This window comes from Nannospalax galili, unplaced genomic scaffold (genome assembly GCF_000622305.1).
Source record: "Nannospalax galili isolate Female #2095 unplaced genomic scaffold, S.galili_v1.0 scaffold1437, whole genome shotgun sequence".
In the NCBI taxonomy this organism is placed as follows: domain Eukaryota; kingdom Metazoa; phylum Chordata; class Mammalia; order Rodentia; family Spalacidae; genus Nannospalax; species Nannospalax galili.
Window position 1 is genome coordinate 134,024 of NW_008341050.1, and position 20,388 is coordinate 154,411.

Here is a 20,388-nt window from a genome sequence, read left to right on the forward strand (position 1 = left end):
ACCACCGAGCCTGGAATCTGGCACACAGCATTGCTCAAGATATGCTTATGACAAAAAACTAAAACCAAGGCCTGGCACATGCTATTGAATTCAATAAATAGTTATTGCAACTGGACATGACAGTACATGCCTGTAGTTCCAGTATTTCAGAGGCTAAGGCAGGAGGATTGCAACAAGTTCCAGGCCAGGACTACATAGCAAACCCCTATCTCAAAAATATATAAATAGTGGCTAGGGATGTAGCTCAGTGGGTAGTGTTTGCCTAGCATGAATGAAGCCCTGTTTTCATCCCTAGCACCACATAAGCAGGTGGTAATGGTACACGCCTACAATTGCAGCATTTGAGAGGTAGAGGCAGGAGGATCAGAGACGTTCAAGATTATCCTCAGCTCCAAAGCAAGTCTGAGCCCAGCTTAGACTGTATGTGCAGACCCTGTTTCAACAACAATTAACTGTGTTGGTTGCTTGAGTATGTGTGTGGCCCTCTGGGCTCGCCATCCACTATCCTGTTCTACATACTTTCTGTTGGGCTTCACCTTTTTCCACCCCTTCATGCTCCTACTTGCATTTGCTCCTCTGAAAGAGCGCCTAGACTTTTCCATCCTGTCTTTGTCTGTTCTGTGTCACGCATTGTATCCTAGGTCCTCCTTCTATGGGGCTAGCCCCACTAGGAAAGTTCCTGCCCTTCTCCATCCTGACTGATTTCTTAATCATGAAGCTTCTGTCTCTTGCCTCTGTCAGAGGTGAAACCCCGGCACTGGTCTCTTACTGTGTCTGTGTAACCATGGCTTGGGATGTTAGACATGTTTCCACTTTCCCCTGCAGCATCTTCAGGAGCAAGCCCCGTGAGACTGACAAGGTGGGGCTGTGGGGTTGCTATGGAGAATAGGATTTCTGAGTTTTCTCTCTGTTAATCTCTGTCCCCATCTCCTCTCTTGCAGTGCGCCTCCATGACAGTATTTCTGAAGAAGGGTTTCACTACCTCGTGTTTGACCTGTAAGTGCTATTTTCTGAGGGTTTGGGAACCATTCCCTCCAACCGGCTGAAGAGAAAAGCTTGGGAAAAGCCTAAACAGGGTCTTCAGGCTCTGCTGAAAGTTCTTCTCCATTAATTGAGGAAAGGGACTTGTTTATGAACTTCCTGTGGGAAGAGGGTACCAGCCCAAAGCCCTCCAGAGCCTGAACCCCAGGAGGGCACTGCTCTCTCTGTTCTGCATTGCAACTTGTGCATGTGCTTGTTTCTTGTTTCTTGGTGTATTGACCTTATCGGAAAAGTAAAGTACAACTCATCACATTGTTAAAAATTCTGGGAAACTGAAGGAAGCTTTTATTACTCATGAACTAGGTTCCATTTGGTCTCTCTTCCACTTCGGTTGTGCTTTACTGTCTTACAAGTGCCTGTTTACCTCCTAGAAAACCCTTTCCTGTATCTATTGTCATGGTTGAGTCTCTGTATCTGTGGTCTCACTATTGTTTATCGTCAGTAATAGGTTTGCCCTTGGACAGCTGTGTATGGTAGTGTTTCTATCAATATTAAGTAAAGCTGTGACTTTCTGGATAGTTTGACTATTTTTTTTTAGATCTCTATATTTTCATCACTTTCTGAATATTAGCAATTCTGTAGATTATAGAAACAGAACCTCCAGGAAGGAAGGGAGAATGCATGATAGCCCAGAAGAAACCCAGTATCAGTGAAGGATTGAACATGTTCTGGGCTCCCAGACTAAGTGCATGTGGAGTTGAAACTGCTCTAAAAGCTGTTTTCTGGTGTGACTCTATTACCTGCTAGACGCTGGAGTTAGTCAAGGGCCCTGGGCTCCTCCTCTGACCATTTCTTATGTTGGTTACAGTGTTACTGGCGGGGAGCTGTTTGAAGACATCGTGGCCAGAGAATACTACAGTGAAGCAGATGCCAGGTGAGAGAGAGCTGGTGCAGCTCTTATTCTAGTGTAGCTCCTGAGTATGGCATTGGAATAAGTCTTGGCCACCTTGGAGGACCGAATGCTATCTAATGCTATCTAATTTGATAGTGTTTGGGGAAAAATCAGAGGAGCTTTTGATTGAATAAGATTCTGTAGAATTGGGTAGGGCTGCATTCTGTGTGTGATACTGGAAGTTAAAAAGTCAGCACCCCCGAATGAATGTCTTTCAAAGCTTCTTCCAGGCCTCCTTTATGCTATCATCCTGGAAATCCCTTTTTCTTTGTACTACTGTGTACTCAAGCGTACCCATAGGCTCTCTCTGCACCACTCCTTTCTTTGGACAAATTCTAGTATGCACAAGCTTTTAATGAGGGTCCTCAGGGATCAGACGTGGGAAAAACATGATTTCTGTCCTGGAGGGTGTGAAACTGAAGGACTTCCTTGGCAGCTTCCAGCCTCTGTCACCTTATCCTTTGACTGTCATGACCAGTTTTCAACATGGGGCTCCTCCAGCTGTGGAAGTGTTCTCCAGTCCCATGGTTACAGCCCCAACTCTCCTTGGAAGCCAGTGGCTCCTTGATGTGACACAGCAGAATCCACCCGCACCACAGTGCTCAGGTGCTTGTTTGACCTGCTTCACCTGCCTTAGCCCTTCCTCCTTACAACCTGATTTTGTCCTTTCTGCCTAAAGCTTATCTGGCTTATGCAGTGGCCCAGGCTGCCTCTGGAGACAGAGGGAGTGCGGCTTCCTCACGAGTCTCTCAACCCTGAACAGCCAATGTTTGCTGATCAACTTCAGATGCCTCAGCCTCAGGAAAAATTCTCAAGTGGAGAGATGGAGTCCAGTGCCAGCAGGGGAGGACCAGGCTGTGGGTGGGAGGAGGAGGCAATAGTTCAGGGAGCTGGGATGGGGGGGTGGGGGGGGACGGTACCAGTGGGCTTGGCCTGGCTCTGCTGGGACACTTCGCACTTTTGCCATTTTTGGCCAGAAGGCTCTCCCTGCTAGCCGGGCTCTGTTCTAATTATACATTTCTGTGGAGACTCGCCTCTGCAGCTCAGTCTTAAAGTTCCTTTGGCACACTTTTGGGCTCTAGGCAGTGGGAAGCCCTGAGCCTCAGCTTCTAGGTCTGATAACATCTATTGGCCCCTTGGCTCTTGTTAGGAGCCTCAGCCCAAGACTTCAGAGAAACAAATCCTAAGTGCAGGCCACCCAGTACATCTGGATACTCTGAAGACCTCCCAGCACACCTGGAAGATGGGGCATGGGCTCTTAAGGCCAGCCTTCCTCAACCTCAGTAGTACTGATCTTTAAGCCAGATCATTTTTTTGTTGTGAAGGTCTCTGCTATGCATGATAGAACTTAGACGCATCCCTAGCCTGTAGATACCCCCTCTCCAAGTTGTGCCAACTAAAATTGTCTCTAGACGTTGCCCGATGTTCCCTGGAGAACAAATTCACTCCACTTGGAAACCACTGCTCTGAAGTACCCACACCTTGCTGCCAGGAATTCGACTGCAGGGCTGGCAGGAGGATTTGCAAGGTGGACAGCTTACCCTAAGAAATAGCAACTAAACATGATTTTGAGCTAGGTTATCTTTTTCTATGCAAAATAATCAGAAATGCTGCGTGAGTACCCTGTTCAGAGCCCTCTTAAATATTTCTTATGAGTAAAGAAAAGGAAGGAACTGGGTATCCTCACCTCTCAGTCTCAAGGAAATAAATTGGTTGTATTGAATGTCTGTAGTCAAAATAAGCCATGGTGAACCTCTCTTCTAGTCTCTGTCTGCCCCTTAGTTGTGTCATCCTGGAAAACACTTAATCTATCTGGGCCTCAGTTTCCTTTCCTGTGAAATAAGTGTTGATGGGGATGACAACTGGCTGTTGTGACACACTCCTGTAATTGGAGCAGTCAGGATGCTGAGGTGGGAGGGTCATGAGTTCTGGGCCAGCCTGGGCTACAGAACAAGTTGCAGGCCAGCTTATGCTACATAGCAGGACCCTGCCTCAAAACAAAAAGAAAAGAAAAGAAAACCTTTATATACTGTTGGTATTGTAAATTAGTATAGCTGTTTTTGGAAGACAGTATGGCTGTTTCTCAAAAAAAAAACCACTAAAAATAGAACTACCATATGATCCAGCAATCCCACTACTGGGTAAATACCCAAAGGAATTGAAATCAGTATGTTAAAGAAATGTCTGCTCCCATGTTCATTGCAGCATTATTCACAGACGCCACAATATAGAAACAACCTAACTGTCCATTACAGATGAATGGATATTAAAAATGTGGTACATACTATTATGCCTTAAAAAGCCCCAGAAATTCTGTCATTTTTGACAGCGTAGATGAACCTTGAGGACATTATGTTAAGTGAAATAAGCCAGGCACAGGAAGACAAATGACACATGATCTTACTTACATGTGGAATCCAAAAAAAGATGATCTCATATAAGTAGATTGGGGGTTAGTGGGGGTTGTTGGGGGAAGGAGAGATGCTGGTCAGATAGGTCAAATGGGTTCTCATATCCTGTTGCACAGCAGGTGACTATAGTTAGCAATACTGCAAAATATATTAAAAAGGAATTTAAATGTTCTCACCAGAAAGAATTGATAAATACTTGAGGTGATAAATACGGTACTAAGTCTAATCATCCTTACAATGTACATATATATCAAAATGTCACATTGACCCCTCCATAAGTAGACACAGCTTCTTTGCAATTAAAAATAAAACTTGAAAGCTGGGCGTGGTGACACAAAGGCAGGCAGATCTCTGTGAGTTCAAGGCCAGCCTGGTCTACATAGTGACTGCAGGACAGCTGGTGCTACAGAGAGACCCTGTCTCAAAAAGACCAAAAAATAAATAAATAAAACTTGAAAAATAAAATGTTGAGCTAGGTGATACCTATCCAAGGCTGCCGGGGGTTCTAGCTTATTTTAAGTTCAGTGACTATGGTCTGTAGCATGTGGTCTCAGATGAGTTGGTTTACCCCCGCACTGATATTTCTCCTCCTCATGTTTTCGCAGCCACTGTATACATCAGATTCTGGAGAGTGTTAACCACATTCACCAGCATGACATTGTCCACAGGGACCTGAAGGTACTACCCAGACTCCCCCCATACCTCTTGCTTGTGACATGTTGGTGCCACCTGGTACCAGGTATTGGTACTGTGTGGGCCCAAAGTAGGCTCCCTGGGGGCCTCTCTGATGGGTGCCTCATAAGGACTTTCTTCTTTCTGTAGCCTGAGAACTTACTGTTGGCGAGTAAATGCAAGGGTGCTGCAGTCAAGCTGGCTGATTTTGGCCTCGCCATCGAAGTGCAAGGAGAGCAGCAGGCATGGTTTGGTAAGGGTGACCCTGTCTTCCGGGAATGCAGCCCCCGCCCTTCCTCCTTTTCCTGATCTGCCTTCCTCTTTCGGAACTGTAAACCAGGACTTTAATGGTCCTGGCCTTTTCATAGAGTAAAGGAGGCTGGGAGGACACAGAGATCCTTCCTGGCCCTTCATGACTCAGTACAGTGAGTCTAGCTGCAGTCAGCAGTATGCTCTTGCTGCCTCTGGGGAGGCAGTGGAGCTCCTGGTAGGCACGAGAACTTACCCTTGGATTTAGATTCCAGGCACTACAAGAAGCCCAGTCTGTCATCTCTTGTAGCTTGTGTGCAGAGAGTTTATGTAGCAAAAGCAACAGGCACCTTGAAAAGGGCTTTGGAGGAAATTGCAGATGTGGATTTGCTGAGAGAGAAAGTGGGTTCAGTGTGGCTCTGCCCCTCTCTTCTGCTACAGGTTTTGCTGGCACCCCAGGTTACTTGTCCCCTGAGGTCTTGAGGAAAGATCCCTATGGAAAACCTGTGGATATCTGGGCCTGCGGTAAGCCCATTCCACACCCCAGCTTTTTGGTGTTAAGGGCCCTTGGCTTCCAGTGATGGTGGAAAAAAAAGCATTACTGTTCTTTGTGGGTCCCACAAGTGCCTGCTCTATATGAAGTCATGGTGGTTGCTCTCATTTCCCTGGGAGGGCTGTTCCTGTCGCACCCTCCTCCCCAAGTAACTTCCTGGATTATGTTGCATCCTTCTTGGAGAGGGATTTGCCCACGCCTTAGAGGATAGATTGTGCCTAAAGAAGTCTCTGACACGACTTGGTGATGTGAGGAGTGAGGCACAGCAGGAGGAGCTAGTGGCACAGCATTATCTGCTGACATCCACCTCTGACATGCCCTTGCTTTTCTGGGTGGTTCTGAGCCCTGCGTGGCCTTTCTTGGTTCCTCAGGGACGTAGGTGACTGACCCCAGTGACCTGTGTGTTCTGTCTCGCAGGGGTCATCCTGTATATCCTCCTGGTGGGCTACCCTCCCTTCTGGGATGAGGATCAGCACAAGCTGTATCAGCAGATCAAAGCTGGAGCCTACGATGTAAGGATGGGTTTTCTAAGAGCTGAACAAACACTCCCTAGAAGGACAGATGTCCTGCCCCTAAGGGTCTGCCCAAGGGAGTGGTATGTTATTGTCACTAGATAACAGGGCATCAGGGGACTTTGAGGACCCAAGGATGGGCATACAGGACTCAATTCTTGCCACCCTATGTACAGGGGGAAAAAACTGACATCTTTCTTGGTAGCTGTGAAATAAGGAACTCACTGAAGCCCTTTGATCTATTTCTATAAAGTATGGAGAAGCCTCATAGTGTTGCATCACACAGGGAGAATTCTAGAGGCTCCCTCCACTGCATTGGTACTTTGGGTGCATTGCAAAGCCTGTTTTCGCCTTAGTAGAGAAAGTTGAAGCAGAGAATGTCAGGGTTCCCTTCTCTGATCTGATATATTGACACTCTAACCATGATTGTTCTGTCTTCCTTTCCAAGTCTTTTTGTTGACATGGTTTCTGAGATATTCCCAGGGCTCTCCAAGTCTTGGGTACCACAGAGTATCCTAATTATAGGCACTGAAATGAAAACAGCCTACATTTCAAGGTGCAAGGCTCACAAATTTCATATCTCCCTCCTCCCTGTTCCTGCTCCTTAGTTCCCATCACCAGAATGGGACACAGTGACTCCCGAAGCCAAGAACTTGATCAACCAGATGCTGACCATAAACCCAGCTAAGCGTATCACAGCTGACCAGGCTCTCAAACACCCATGGGTCTGTGTAAGTATCTTTCCCCAGGTCTTGGACATCAGGGGTGGCGGTCTTTACATGCCTCTTCACACTCTTTTAAAAACACACACACACACATCTTTACGTGCCTCTTCACACTCTGTTTTTTTTTTTTAAAAAAAAAAAAGAGAGAGAGAGAGAACATCATGCTGATCCCTGAGAAAGGATTCAGGAGAGAACGGAAATAAGTGAAGATCAAAGAAAGAAATGTCATCAGGGAGACTGGGAGACAAAAGAGGCCAACAGGCTCTTAATAATCTCTGCAGTGCTGGGAGGCTGTGATTTACTTCTGTTCTTGAATTAGGGCTTAGGTTGACCCTTGCAGACCCCAGGTGGTTGACGGTAGAAAGCATCTGGTACCCAGTGTGAATTCCCAAATTTAGGGCACACTCAGGTCTCAGCCTCTTATACCACTCTAACAGAGCTGTGACCAGGACCCATTGAATAAAAGAGGTTTCTGAGCTAGTAAAAAGAACATCCTGAATCTTAGTCATGAAGCTCCTGGGCTGAATTCCTAGGAAAGCCCCCTAAGTTATCAGTGGGTTGATATGCTGTTTTCATACACAGTTCTATCAAGCTGAGGTGTCTATTTCCAGACAAAGGAAAGGGCCTGGTATAGTTAGGTATCGTGACAACCGTGATATATTTGTTTGTCATTTCCTATATTTACTGAATGTCTCTTTGGTGCTAGTCACCAGGCAGGTACTGCAAATGAATGAGGCATGGTCTCTGTCCCAAAGATCTAGGGAAACAGGTATTCAGATAAGCAACCGTACTTAATATGACAAGTACACAGAAGAATCTAATGAGTGCAGGAGTTTCTACTGCCCCTAGTGGGCCGTGGGGTCATGCAAGCTTTGTGGAGATGGTGACCTCTGTTTAGGTTCTTGGCAGATGACTAAGAGTTTCCCCAAGATGTTAGAGAGCATGGGGAGAGGGAGAGGCCATGGGAAGTTGTCGCCTGTAAGGAATGTTAAGTAACTTGGTTTTCAGTGAGGTTGTGACTAAAAATGCACCAGAATAAGGCAAAAAAGATTCCATGACATACAAGATTCTGCCTAAAGAGTTGAGATTTTACTCTGAAAGCATAGGGAACCATTTAAGGGTTTTAATGGGAGTATAAAATTTGCATTTCACATCACTTTGAAAGCTATGTAGAAAATGGAACTGATAAAGCAAGAGTCTGGAGGCTAAGTGCAAAAGAAACTCGTTAACTAAGCAAGGCCAGATGAGGTCTTAGCTGAGGCTAGAGATGGGCAAGTGGGCAGTGTTCATGAGGAGTCGGCAAATTCAAGAGATACCTAAAGGGTTTAGTGACCCTTTATTGCTAGGTTTTGATTTGGTCAGTGAGCAGATGGTTGTACAGTTCATGGACCCAGAAGATGATGGCTAAGTTTTGTAGACTCTGAATGTGACATCAAGAAACCACCAGCTCAAGTACCTGGTGAGCAATACATGCCAGCTCTACACACCTTCCCCCTTAAGCTCCCTTCCTTCCTAGTCTCCAGTAATCACCATTCTTTCCTGTTCTTACTTTCAGATTGACCTTTTTTTCCAAGTTTCCATATTGAGAGAGAACATGTAGCACCCGTCTGTATGTCTGGCTTGTTTCACTTAATGTAATGTCCTCCAATTCCAGTGGGTTTTTTCTTTTTTTTTTTTTTTTGGTTGGTATTGTTCTTTTTAATATTTTCTTAGAGGGGGCCAGGCATGGTGGCACACTCCTTTAATCCCACCACGTGGGAGGTAGAGGCAGGTGGATCTCTGAGTTCAAGACCAACCTGGTCTACATAGTTCTAGGCCACCTGGGACTACAGGGAGACCCTGTCTCAGAAAAACCAACAAAGAATAAAAGAAAAGATTTTCTTAGAAGAAAAGTTTGAATGTAATCTATAGATTATACAGAATCTAGTAAAGAGGAAGAGGAATTGAGGAAGCAAAGATTTGGAGAGCAGAAAGAGAAAGGACTCCCTGAACCCAGGTCAGAGGTCCACCGTGGGCATAAGGAAGGACATCCCTGATACTCGAGTTAGGTTGGAACGAGGTGGAAATCAGTTGAGGGAAGCTGAAGCAGAAAGAAGACCTATATAGTGGCCTCTCGTTTCTTTTATACAGAAGAGGTGGAAAAAGGTAGAGAGGTTGAGGGGTGGGGGTTGCTTCTGAAACCAGGAAAGGAAGTGGCCCAGGGGTGAAGGCAATGATTATGGGATGGTAAGCACTCAAGGCCATAGACCCTAGCATTTATCTTCAAACAGGCTGACTGAGATAGCAAAAGTAGAATGCTAAGCAACTTAAAATAAGCACTGGAGAATTGGGGTCTACAGTAACAAGACCCTGTCTCACAGAAAAACAAATTGCTTCAAGGTAAAACATTCCCAAGCCAGGCATGGTATCACATGCCTTTAATTCCAGCACTGGGGAGGCAGAGGCAGGTAGAGCTCTGTGAATTCAAAGCCAGCCCAGTCTACATGGCAAATTCCAGGCCCGCAGGGGCTACAGGGAGACTCTGCCTCAAAAAGACCTCCCCCCAAAACGGTAAAACATTCCCAGCTTCTCAGAACACAGCTTCATTCAAGATGTTATGGGGTGTGTTTAGAGAGGCTCTTGAAAGGACTGGATCCTTTCCAGAGCAGGAGCCTGCCTGCCTCTCCCTGCACAAAATCTGGACTGCAGCAAGTGCTCAGTACACAGTTGCTGAAGAAGTAACTGAACCAGGATTCCAGATTCCAGATACCCTCTCATTCCCAGATGCCTTTGGAAAGTTCTCTTGGCACCGTTATCTAGCATCAGTTATTGGTGGTTTTCTTGTTCTGATTGTCCTTATGTAACCTTGAGTTTGGGGTAGTGCTTTTGTTCTAAAAGCATTTCCACATCTGTGACCTCATTTGATCTTTAGAGTAGCATTGTGGTGGCAGAGTACATGACCCTGTCCTTGCACAGCCATCAGTGCTGGGACTGAGATGAGGGGCAAGAGGCTTTGTGCTGGGGTATCTCACAGGCCTGTCTGTTTGGCTTCCAGCAACGATCCACAGTGGCTTCCATGATGCATCGCCAAGAGACCGTGGAGTGCTTGCGCAAATTCAATGCCCGGAGAAAACTGAAGGTGAGTCTTACTTCTGGATCACTGACCTCCTGAAATTGGGCCTTTTAACAGTGTAACTCCTGCCCCATCACAGAAGGAAGCCGTCTTCTTCCTGGAGCTGAGCTGTGAAGGATGTTCACCAAAAATCTCATGTCTTTAGGCTCTAGCCAGGAGCTGCCTTTGCTGGAGGCCAGGCTGTCCTTTTTCTAGAGTCCACTTGAACTCACAGGATTGTCTTCTTTCCCCAGGGTGCCATCCTCACAACCATGCTTGTCTCCAGGAACTTTTCAGGTATGTGTTCCCAGCTAGGCACTTTAATTCTGTGGAGGTGAGTGGGACAAGAATGAAGCATGGCCAGGCTGGTAGCACAGGTGTCTCAGGCAACACCTTGAGCAGGGTGAATGAGGATCTGTTTGGAAGGGCTGCTGCTGCTGTGTCTGTTACCAAGATTCTTTGGGTGGGGGCTCCAATTTATGAGTTCTATGTCTTCGGAGCTCCCAAGAGGAGCCTGCCCAGCCTCCCATGTCCCGTGTCCCTGTGCTTTCTGAATTCTCTGAAAACTATAGAACACTTTGAGATTTTAGCCAGTCTAGGAAAGATGAGGCACAGTGAGTCTTCTCAGTTGCATCCATTAACATGATCTCTTGTGTCCAAGAGGAGATGGTCTAATAATTATCCCTGATGTGCCAGGTGTGGTGGCACACACCTGTAATCCCAGCACTGGGGAGGCAGAGGCAAAGGCTCTCTCTGAGAGGGAGGCCAGTTTCGTCTACATAGGGAGTTCCAGGCCAGCTAGGACTGCTAGAGCAATTTGTCTCAGAAAAATCAAAACAAAATTATTCCACATGTTTAAAGTTTTGACATTGAAGGAAGCTTAGAATGCCCTCTGTGACACTAGCTATTAAAATGAAGAAATAGAGAACGGCCAGTCGGAGGGAAAGGAATTCTCTTAGATTTGCATGAGGAATTGGGAAAGTTGGGTCAATAATTTGTAAATCACACTTGACGTTGCTTTTTAAGATGCAAGACATCCCAGTCCCCTCTGCCCCATTCTCACCCACACCCATGGTTTGCTCTCAGTTGGGAGCACAGTGGCTTTTCTGTGAGGAAAAGATTAATGTCAGAGACTTAACTGAAGACAGAGAGGTCTATCCCTGGCTTGCTGTTGCCCTTGGTCTTCCCTCCCTCTAACCCCCAGCCTCACTGTTTTGATTCAAGACCCCCTTTCTCATCCTTCTAACAAGACTCCTTCCCTCGCTTACTTCCTGCACTGCCATGGAGAGGAGCTTGTGTGGGATTGTCAGCCACCCACCAGTCACAGCGGGCAGCCACTCTGGGCAGGGCTTGCTTCCTTTAGCTCAAGTCTTGATGGGCTTGGCTGTGCTGGAACCTGGTTCTGGGTAACTGGAGGGTTTTGGCTTAGAGGAGGCTTCAGGCAGAGGACTAAGGCTTCACAAGCTCCAGCTTTGGGGCCACAGGGCTCCAGAATGTGAGGATAGTAAGCCCAGGGTGACCTGGTTTGGAGGCTCATTTCTATGTTGTGAGGACACAGTAGGGAAAGGTCATAGTCTCACACAAGAGCATGTGGCAGGCTGTCTCCCACGGAGATGGAGTTGTGGCCCCACGCTGTGCCTCATACTCTGATTACATTCAGCTTTTGCTTTTGGGTTTAGAGCCTTTGTAAAGGACACTCAAGGGCATTTCTCTGCTGCCCATAGAGGTGATATCTCTTCTCTCCTGAGGCAAAGAAACGTGAAGACGGGCTGCTGTGTCTTTTCTAGACTGGCCAGCCAGAAGCAAGTGCCCTGTCCCATGGCCTTGTCTCCGCATCAGCCTCATTCCCCATTCCAGGAAGAGTCCTGGTTTCAGGCATTCAGGCACTTTGTTAGGAGAGAGTGCCAGTTTGTCCCTAAAGAACCTCCTGGCCTTTGAGCTCACTTTATCCTAGGTCATCGGACACAACAAAAATAAAAACAAAACAGTACTGCAAACATTCTGGTTTGCAGGTAAGGGACAGGTGAGGACAGCCTATCTCCAAAAGCTTCTGCAGAAAGAGCTGTCTACAAGTGTAATGAACAGTCACCTGTTTTCTTTAGGCATGAGCTAGACTGTGTCCCAAGTTGATCCAAACTAGGGGATGCAATAGTAGCTTGACGCATGGTGGCATTTAACTTTGACATCCTGCTCCCTTCTTGGGCACCTTCATTCTCAGTGCACAGTGACATACAGTCCGTGCAAAGCTCTTGCTACCTTCTTCAAGGAGAGAGACCCGTGTCTCTGAGGAACTGGGGCTTCTCTATAAACATAGCTGCCGAAAGGCCACACGTGAGCCTTCCCACAGTGCCTCTCTGCTATTCGGAATTTGGTAAGGGAACAGGGCTGCTTCGTGTTCCAGGCTCTCCAATAATGGGCTCACTTAAGCCAGAGCTTGGTTACCTAGAAAGGGTACCTGCCTCCCTCCAGGTCAGGCTCTTACCTGAAGTGATGATGGGACAAGGACTGAAGCCCTTGCTGTGAAGCAGAGACATGGTATTCCCTTCATCCTGACCAAGCCTCTCAGTCCCCAGACTGCTGCAGGGCTGACTGCCCCTGCCTCCTCAGCCTGCCCCTGGTGCCTCCTCCCCCAGCTGGGCTGGCTTGGCCATGCCACCGGGGTCCTGCTGTGCGTGAGCAGCCAGCAGTTCCTACGCCTCATGCTGGGGCATGCTCGCTGCTGACTGGCCCCCGTGGCTTTGCGGCAGCTCTGTGCACTGAGAGACTGTATCCCCTCAGTTGGCAGGCAGAGCTCCGCCCCCGCCTCCCCTGCCGCGAGCGCCGCCGGCCTGGCCGGGCAAGGTACGTGGCATGAGTCCTCCCCGACCGCCTGCCTCGGCTCCCTGCCACCCCAACAGGAGGGCCAGCATGCCAGGCCCACTCACCAGGGAGGCGAGTCCCATGCTTGCGGGCTGAGATGGGCATGCCAGACGGACCACCTAACTTGGCATCTGCAAGCACATTGATGTTATGAAGCCCCCTAACCAGCCGTGCATGCTGGGCGCTTGCCAACTCTCAGGAGGCAATAGCCTAGGGACTTGGACCTGGGCAGTAGGTGCCTTTCTTCCAGATGGCCCAAGGGCTTGACCTGCAAACAGCCCAGGGTAGCTAGTGCTAAGACAATACTTTTGCAGCACTATATAAGACCCTACAGAGAAAGCCATTCAGCATTGTAAAATCTGGACTTCACAGGTCTAAAAAGCTGAGTACAAAATCCTTGGGGTCAGCTGTCCCTTATCTCGACTCCTAGCCCTGCCATACCCTACCTAAGCAAATCATGTCAGCTCTCCTGGCCTTACTTCTCACTTCTGTGATGGGGGAGAACAAATAACACAGCGATGCTTTAGATCCTGTGTGTAACAGGTTCTCAACTCCACCTGAACAGGACATCCAGCTATTGGGGAGCTCATAAAACAAAATCTGGATGTCAGGGCTCTACCTCAGACAAGTGAATCAGACTAGTGGAGGGGAGAGGCAGGCACAAGCATTTCTCAGAGCTCTCCTAGTGATTCTGTTGGGCAATCTGAGTTGAGAACCAGCTGGCATATTAGAGCAGTAGGTGGGCAGACTTACTAGTAAGAACATTTTTTTAAAAAAAGATTTTTAACCCAAAATGCAGCACAAATGGAGATGGGGATAAAGGCCATTTTTTGGAGACAGAGTCTCATGATGGAAGGAACCTTATTCTCACTAGAGAAAGATAAAACATCACAGGAAGACCACCTGAAGGACAGAGGACAGAGCAATGGTCACAGTGATGGTTAATGATCAATGGTTCCTATGTGCCAAGTACTCTGCTAAGTGCTTTTTAGGCATGGTCCCATTGGATCCCCACCACTGCCCTGTGACCTAGGTTTTGTTTTATCCCATTTTATAGATAAAATAATTAGAGACTCAAAGTGGTTAAATAACTTGCTCAAGGTCAGTGGTGGGACCAAGATATAGATCCAGGTAGATCAACCAGTTGAGCTAATTCCATCTCCCTATGCCTCCCAGACCTCTCCCACCCTCTGCTGCCTTCCTGTAGCCTTGTGGCCTTCTGGTCTCACCAGTCGCCAGCCTTGAGCATCACCCCGTGCCTAGAATCTATTTGACAGCTCATTATATGGGCTAGCCCATCTTGCTCCTGGATCCAGAGAGTGGGGAAAGGGTAACAGCTAGAACCCAGTAAACCGGGTGAGGTCCTGCCCAATGAAGGCTTCAGCCCCTTGGCAAAACCCTCCTGTAGGTGGTCCTAGTTTCTGTGTCTGTGACTGTCTGTCCTCACGTCTGGTCTCCTTCGTGAACTGTGACACTATTTTCTTGAGAACACTTCAGAGATATCTTGCATCCTTCCAGTGTGACCATTCAGAGGACCTCCGTGGTGTCTAGAAATGGAACCCTCACCCTTTCACCCTGGCGCTCTGCTTCCAGGCCTGGATGGAAGCTGTTGAGAGCAGCACTCCCAGTGCCCAAGGCAGCTTGAGTACTGAGGGTCTAATACTGAGTGTCTAGTACTGAGTGTGATTTCTCCTCCTAAGCACAGCGTGTCTGTTTCTGCTGAGCCCTCTTCCATGGCAGAGAAGATCTTAGGGTGCCATAGTGCTGGCCCCCTCGAGATGCCCCTACTGCAGAGGAGCTACTGAAGTGGCCTCTTTCCACGGCTTTGGAGGACCCTGGTCCCCTTGTCTGCACAGCAGTCTCTTACAGATCTGGCTGCCAGACTTTAGGATGGAGAGCGGTTATGATGCAGGAAGACATGACTTTTCTCTTTGTTTTCACAGCTGCCAAAAGCCTATTGAACAAGAAGTCAGATGGCGGTGTCAAGGTAGGTATCTCTCCAGTCCTCTGACCAGAGATTGGCCTCTCTCCCAGCAGTTACGGGGAGAGACTAAGCACCTTGTTCTCCCCTTCCCCCAGAAGTTTGTCCTTGCAGTTATGCCTTAAGCTGGAAGCCTTTGTGCTTAGAACAGCAGGTTCCATTGGCCTGAGAGAGAAGGGAGACATGTCTCTCCTGGCCTTAGGTTGATGGGAAAGATGCTCAGCAAGTGATCCAAACTACCACTTCCTCGAGCTGTTCCTGAGCCTGACTTCTACACACCAGCTCCGTTACCAGGCTGGTCTCTGGTTTCTGGTTTATTTGGCCATTCAGTTCGTCTTTCCCCCTCTTGTTTTTTTTTTTATTTTTATTTTTTTGCCTTTTTCTTTTTTCTTTTTAAAAAAAATCACAAATCCTTTTAATCAAATAAATCAGGCAAGGTACCACACTGAGAACCTGAGATGACTTATCTTTTTGGTGTTTTTCCAAATCTGTAAACCACTTTCAGAACTGAGGTGAGATAGCCATAGAGTGAAAGCACCTCACACTCCTTTAGAAGGACATGGTTTGCCACAGCTCATTCCTGTCTGGTGAGGGAGTGTTACCTATGTGATCTGGGGAAAAGGAGGGCCCAGAGAGACTAATAAAAAGCCCTACTGGGAGTAGTGATTTGGCTGAGGTGAAGAGCTATGACTGGGGGTACCCATATAACACAGGATGTGCATAGATGCTTTGGAGATAGAAAGGGTCCCAAGGCTGGGATACTGGATAGGAATTCATGCTGCCTTGAAACCCACCTACTGACCCCACAGAGCATTTCAAACCAAGAAATAATCTAGACCTTCAGAACAGAAGCATAAATATCTTTTCTCAGGATCTTATGTCTACAGTTGAGTTCTGTTTGTGTGCCCTGTTCTCCTCCCCTGCCCCTTCCTCATCCCCTTATTCTTTCCATGCTTGCTTCTCTGCCCTTTGGCCCCTAGGAGAGGCACAAGGACTCCGTGCACACCTGCTGACATGGATCTGGGGTGGGTGGGTGGGAAGTATTCCATTTGCTCTAGGCATGAGCAAAATGAGTAGAACCAAGTAGGGAAGGGGGCATAATTTTAGTTGGAGAGGGATTTTGAATACTTCACCTGGGGAGGAAGCTAAAGTTGATCCATCTTTACAAAGTACTTAGTAAAGGCAGGGCATGGTGGTGCATGCCTTTAATCCCAGCACTCGGGAGGCAGAGGCAGATGTGAGCTCAAGGCCAGCTCAAGGTGAACCTGGTCTACATAGTGAGTTCCAGGCCAGCCAGGGCTACAGAGAGACCCTGTCTCAAAAAATAAAACAAACGACAAAAAAAGTACTTAGTACATACCTATTGGGTCTAGCATTGCATGTGATGGGTCTGAGGTGCCTACAGAAGAGGCTGTGATGTTTTCATCTGTCCTTACAGAGAGAGGAATGAATGCACTTAAAACAGCTAAGCACTGCTACTTCTCCATAACTGGAGAACGTTTAAGGGATGTAGGAAGATGAACCAAGTTAGCGATTGCCTCTAGGGTTTGGAATTGGAGGTGAGGGCAAGACTGAAAGAAACAACTTACTCTTTTCCACTTTGTACACTTAAATGTATTTTCTTTAAAGTGAGACAGTACCATTCCTATCATCTAAGAACAACAGCATTTTTTATACATTCTCTTAAATACTGATGTTCTCTGTTCAACTAGAATGCAGATCTATGGTAGAGAGAGGTCAGGCAGGCATGGTGGTACTGTTATCCCAGTACTTAGGAGGCAAGGCAGGAAGATAGTGCATTTGAGGCTAGCCTGGGCTGTATATAGCAAGACCTGTTTTTCTTTTTTAAAAAAAGGGGCTCCCTATAGCCCCAGCTTTCCTGGAACTTGCTATATAGATGGGGTTGGCCTCAGAGAGATCCTCCTGAGTGCTGGGATTAAAGGCGTATACTACCATGCCTGGTTCAAGCCCTGTCTTTTTTCTTGGTCTTTTTGACACAGGGCCTCCCTGTGGCCCCAGCTGGCCTGGAACTCACTATGTAGACCAGGCTGGCCTTGAACTCAGATCCACCTGCCTCTGCCTCCTGAGTGTTGGGATTAAAGGGTGTACCACACTCGGCTTCAAGACCCTATCTTAAAAATCTTTTTTTGTCTTTTTGACACAGGGTCTCCCTGTAGCCCCAGCTGTCCTGGAACTCACTGTGTAGACCAGGCTGGCCTTGAACTCACAGAGATCCGCCTGCCTCTGCCTCCCGAGTGCTGGGATTAAAGGCGTGCGCCACCACGCCTGGCAAATCTTTTTTAATGAATTAAAAATATAGAGGCTGGAGAGATGGCTCAGCAGTTAAGAACACTGGCTGTTCTTGCATGCCTGTAACTCCAGTCCCAGGGGATCTGACAGTCTCTTCTGACCTCTGCAGGCATTGCATGACACGGGTGCACTTACTCACATGCAGGCATTACATGCGTACACATAAAATAAAAATAATAAAATATTAAAAATATATATAGAGAGAGGTTAGGGTCAGGCACTTTCTATGAGTTTGAGGCCAACCTGGTCTACATAATGAGTTGCAGCCTGGCTAGAGCTATCCAGTGAAACCCTGTCTCAAAAAAAAAAAAAAAAAAACTAGAGAGAGAGAAAGGGAAGGGAGTGGGGAGGAGTCAAAATCATGGCTGTGGGGCTGAGGCTGTAGCTCACTGGTAGAGTACAGCAAGTTCCTGTGTTTGATTCCTCAGCACTGCAAAAACTAAAAACAGATTAGTCTGATTGAGTAATGGAATTAGAGGGTTATGTGTTTGACTATGGGAAATACTGTAGGCCACTGAATGAGCAAGCTAAGAGTAATGAGTAGGCTTAATAGGCACAAGGCTCTAGGTTCAGTCCTAGATTTGTCTGAATGTACATAGGTGGATGGAGGAGGGGGAAGAACTGTGCGCAGAGGTGTCAGGATTTGTTCTAATCTAGAGGTAGAAACAAGGTAAGAAACAGAAAGGGTGATAATCAGAATACTTGACCAGATGACACAGGTCCTGACTAATCAGAATAGAGGTTGCCTAAACTAATCTGGCTGTACCTGTGATACAGGGAATACCTGCTCTGATTAGAGATGTGCCCAAAGAGGCTCACATTGGGTATGGATGATTTTTAAGGATTCACAGGCTGGGCACTGTGGTACACTCCTGTAATCTCTGCTCTCTGGAGGCTGCAGTAGGAAAGTCAAAAAGTCAGGTCCGGGCTAGGGCACATATGTAGAACAACACTGTCTCAGAGAGAGATATCCATCAGAGACAGTGTCAAGGTTTCCAGCCTTGACTGTTGAACAAATTGGTGGTGCTTCTGCTAGAAATGTTCTGAATGATTATGAAGAAAATGCCCATTCTGGTAGTAAGAGTTTTGTCTTTGATTACATTGAGATTAAGAAAAAGGTAGACTATCTGGTGATGTTGTTAAAGTCTCTGGGAACCACCTGGTGTAGCCCAGGGAAGAGTAGAATCGAGCACTGGACATGAGTCTGCCCTCTCATCTGGTGGGTATTAGATGTCTGCTCTGTGCCTCAGGAGCCAGGAAGGTGCTCATAGTGAACTCGAGACAGGGCAGCCACCAGTTGTGGTATAGTCTGATAAGGTCTCTGTGCACAGAAGACACAGAAAGGGGGCAGGGAGATGGGCCTCTAAATCAAGTCAGAAAAGCTTCCTAAAGAGCATAGTCTAGTCTAGGAACTGTGTTCGAAGGACTAGGTGGACTTTGCCATGTTGAGGAAGGGGAAGGATATTCCAAGCAGAGGATAACACATGTGAAGATGCCCACATTTGAAACTGCATAATGATTCTGGGTACTTTTGTATTTTCTGGATGGCTGAGAGAGTGACAGCACAGAATGGGATTTAAAATATAGCAGGGTCTGCTGAGCTAAAGGGGATAGGATGGATTTGTTTGGTTGATTTCTGGGTATTTGCTTGCTTGCTTTTTGAGGCAGGGTTTCATGTAGCCCAGGCTAACCTTGAACTCAACTTTGTAGCTGAGGGTGACCTTGAATTCTCTTCCTCGTGCCTTCACCTCCCAAGCACTGAGATTACAGGTGTGCACCAGCACATCCATCTTTGTGAACCAGGTTTCTAACAGACTCGAAGCTTTCTAGATACTAGTCCTAAAGATGACTATCAAGTATAATCATATAACATTAACCTAAGAAACTAATTACAGAACCAGGTGTATAGAGTACTGTGTTAGAGTACTTGCTTAGCATAAATAAGGTTCTGGGTTTGATCCCTGGCACCACAAAATGAAATAACAGATTGCAGGGAATAACCTAAAATTCAGAGACTTGGAGTGTGAGATGGAATCAACTATTGAATTTTAATACGTTCTTTCTCTTGCATAAATCCAATGCACATGGAAATTTAAGGATCTGATAAAAGGAACAATGGGAACTTATGTGTTGTTAAGAGACTAATAAGAGATTTCACCAGAGGAAATAGAGGAAGAACCAGGGCTGGAGAAGACAAGATATGCAGAAGCAGGCAGGTCTTTGTTAGTTTGATGGCAACTAGTGCTGTATAGTGAGACCCTGTCTAAAAAACAAACAAGATTTTTCATCATCATGTCTATGTAGTGACAATAATGTTTCATACAAAAAGAAAAGTCTGGGACACTAAAAATATATATATGCACTGTTATCTAAATTACAGAGTTTTAATTTTATTTTTTTCTTACTTTTTTAATGTATATGAGGGCTTTGCCTGCATGTATGTAAGTGCACCCATGTCAATGCAGTGCCTGTGGAAGCCAGAAGAGGGCGTCAGATCCCCTGGAACTAGAGATACAGATAATTATTAGCCACCATGTGGGTGTAGGAACTGAACCTAAATCCTCTACAAGAGCAGCTAGTGCTCTTAGCCCCTGAGTCATATTTTGAGCTTCTAAATTGGGTTTCAAAAATACTACATATTTGTAGATTCTTAATATATAATTTTGAAACAGAAAAAAAGAAAGAAAAACCATTGTGGAATGTTAATTGTAATTTCAGTCAGTGGGTGACAGAAATTCTTAACATCCAGGTTGACATTTTTCTGTACTCATCACACTTTTCATCTAGACCATACACTAAAAAGATTAGTAAAACAAAATACGTTTAATAAAAGTCAAAATGTGGGGCTGGAGAGATGACCCAACAGTTAGGAACACTGGCTGCTCTTGCAGAAGACCCAGAGTTGATTCCCAGCACCTATGTGGCAGCTAACAACAGTCTGTAGCTCCAGTTCCAAGGGATCCTATGCCTCTTCTGACCTCCATGGGCATTGCATAGCACAAATGCACTTACATACATGCAGACAATACACTCATGTCAAATAACAATAATAAATAAACTATATTTTTAAAAAGCAAAATGCTGGGGCTGGA

General features: G+C 46.5%; 1 protein-coding gene across 18 annotated transcripts in view; it reads left to right on the forward strand.

Annotated features, from left to right (window-relative positions):
- The window catches only part of Camk2g (calcium/calmodulin dependent protein kinase II gamma), a 59,263-nt gene that overhangs the window by 20,669 nt on the left and 18,206 nt on the right, over positions 1-20,388 (forward strand). For 9 of the 18 annotated variants that reach the window (XM_008836549.2, XM_008836559.2, XM_008836561.2 and 6 more), the window contains exons 4-14: positions 942-996; positions 1,850-1,915; positions 4,950-5,022; positions 5,167-5,269; positions 5,707-5,790; positions 6,236-6,330; positions 6,939-7,061; positions 10,090-10,173; positions 10,401-10,443; positions 12,925-12,987; positions 14,949-14,992. In XM_008836549.2, the coding sequence (XP_008834771.1) occupies positions 942-996; positions 1,850-1,915; positions 4,950-5,022; positions 5,167-5,269; positions 5,707-5,790; positions 6,236-6,330; positions 6,939-7,061; positions 10,090-10,173; positions 10,401-10,443; positions 12,925-12,987; positions 14,949-14,992 (833 nt within the window). The remainder of the gene's footprint in view (positions 1-941; positions 997-1,849; positions 1,916-4,949; positions 5,023-5,166; positions 5,270-5,706; positions 5,791-6,235; positions 6,331-6,938; positions 7,062-10,089; positions 10,174-10,400; positions 10,444-12,924; positions 12,988-14,948; positions 14,993-20,388) is intronic. The other 9 variants (XM_008836551.2, XM_008836558.3, XM_008836560.3 and 6 more) reach the window with 2 other exon arrangements.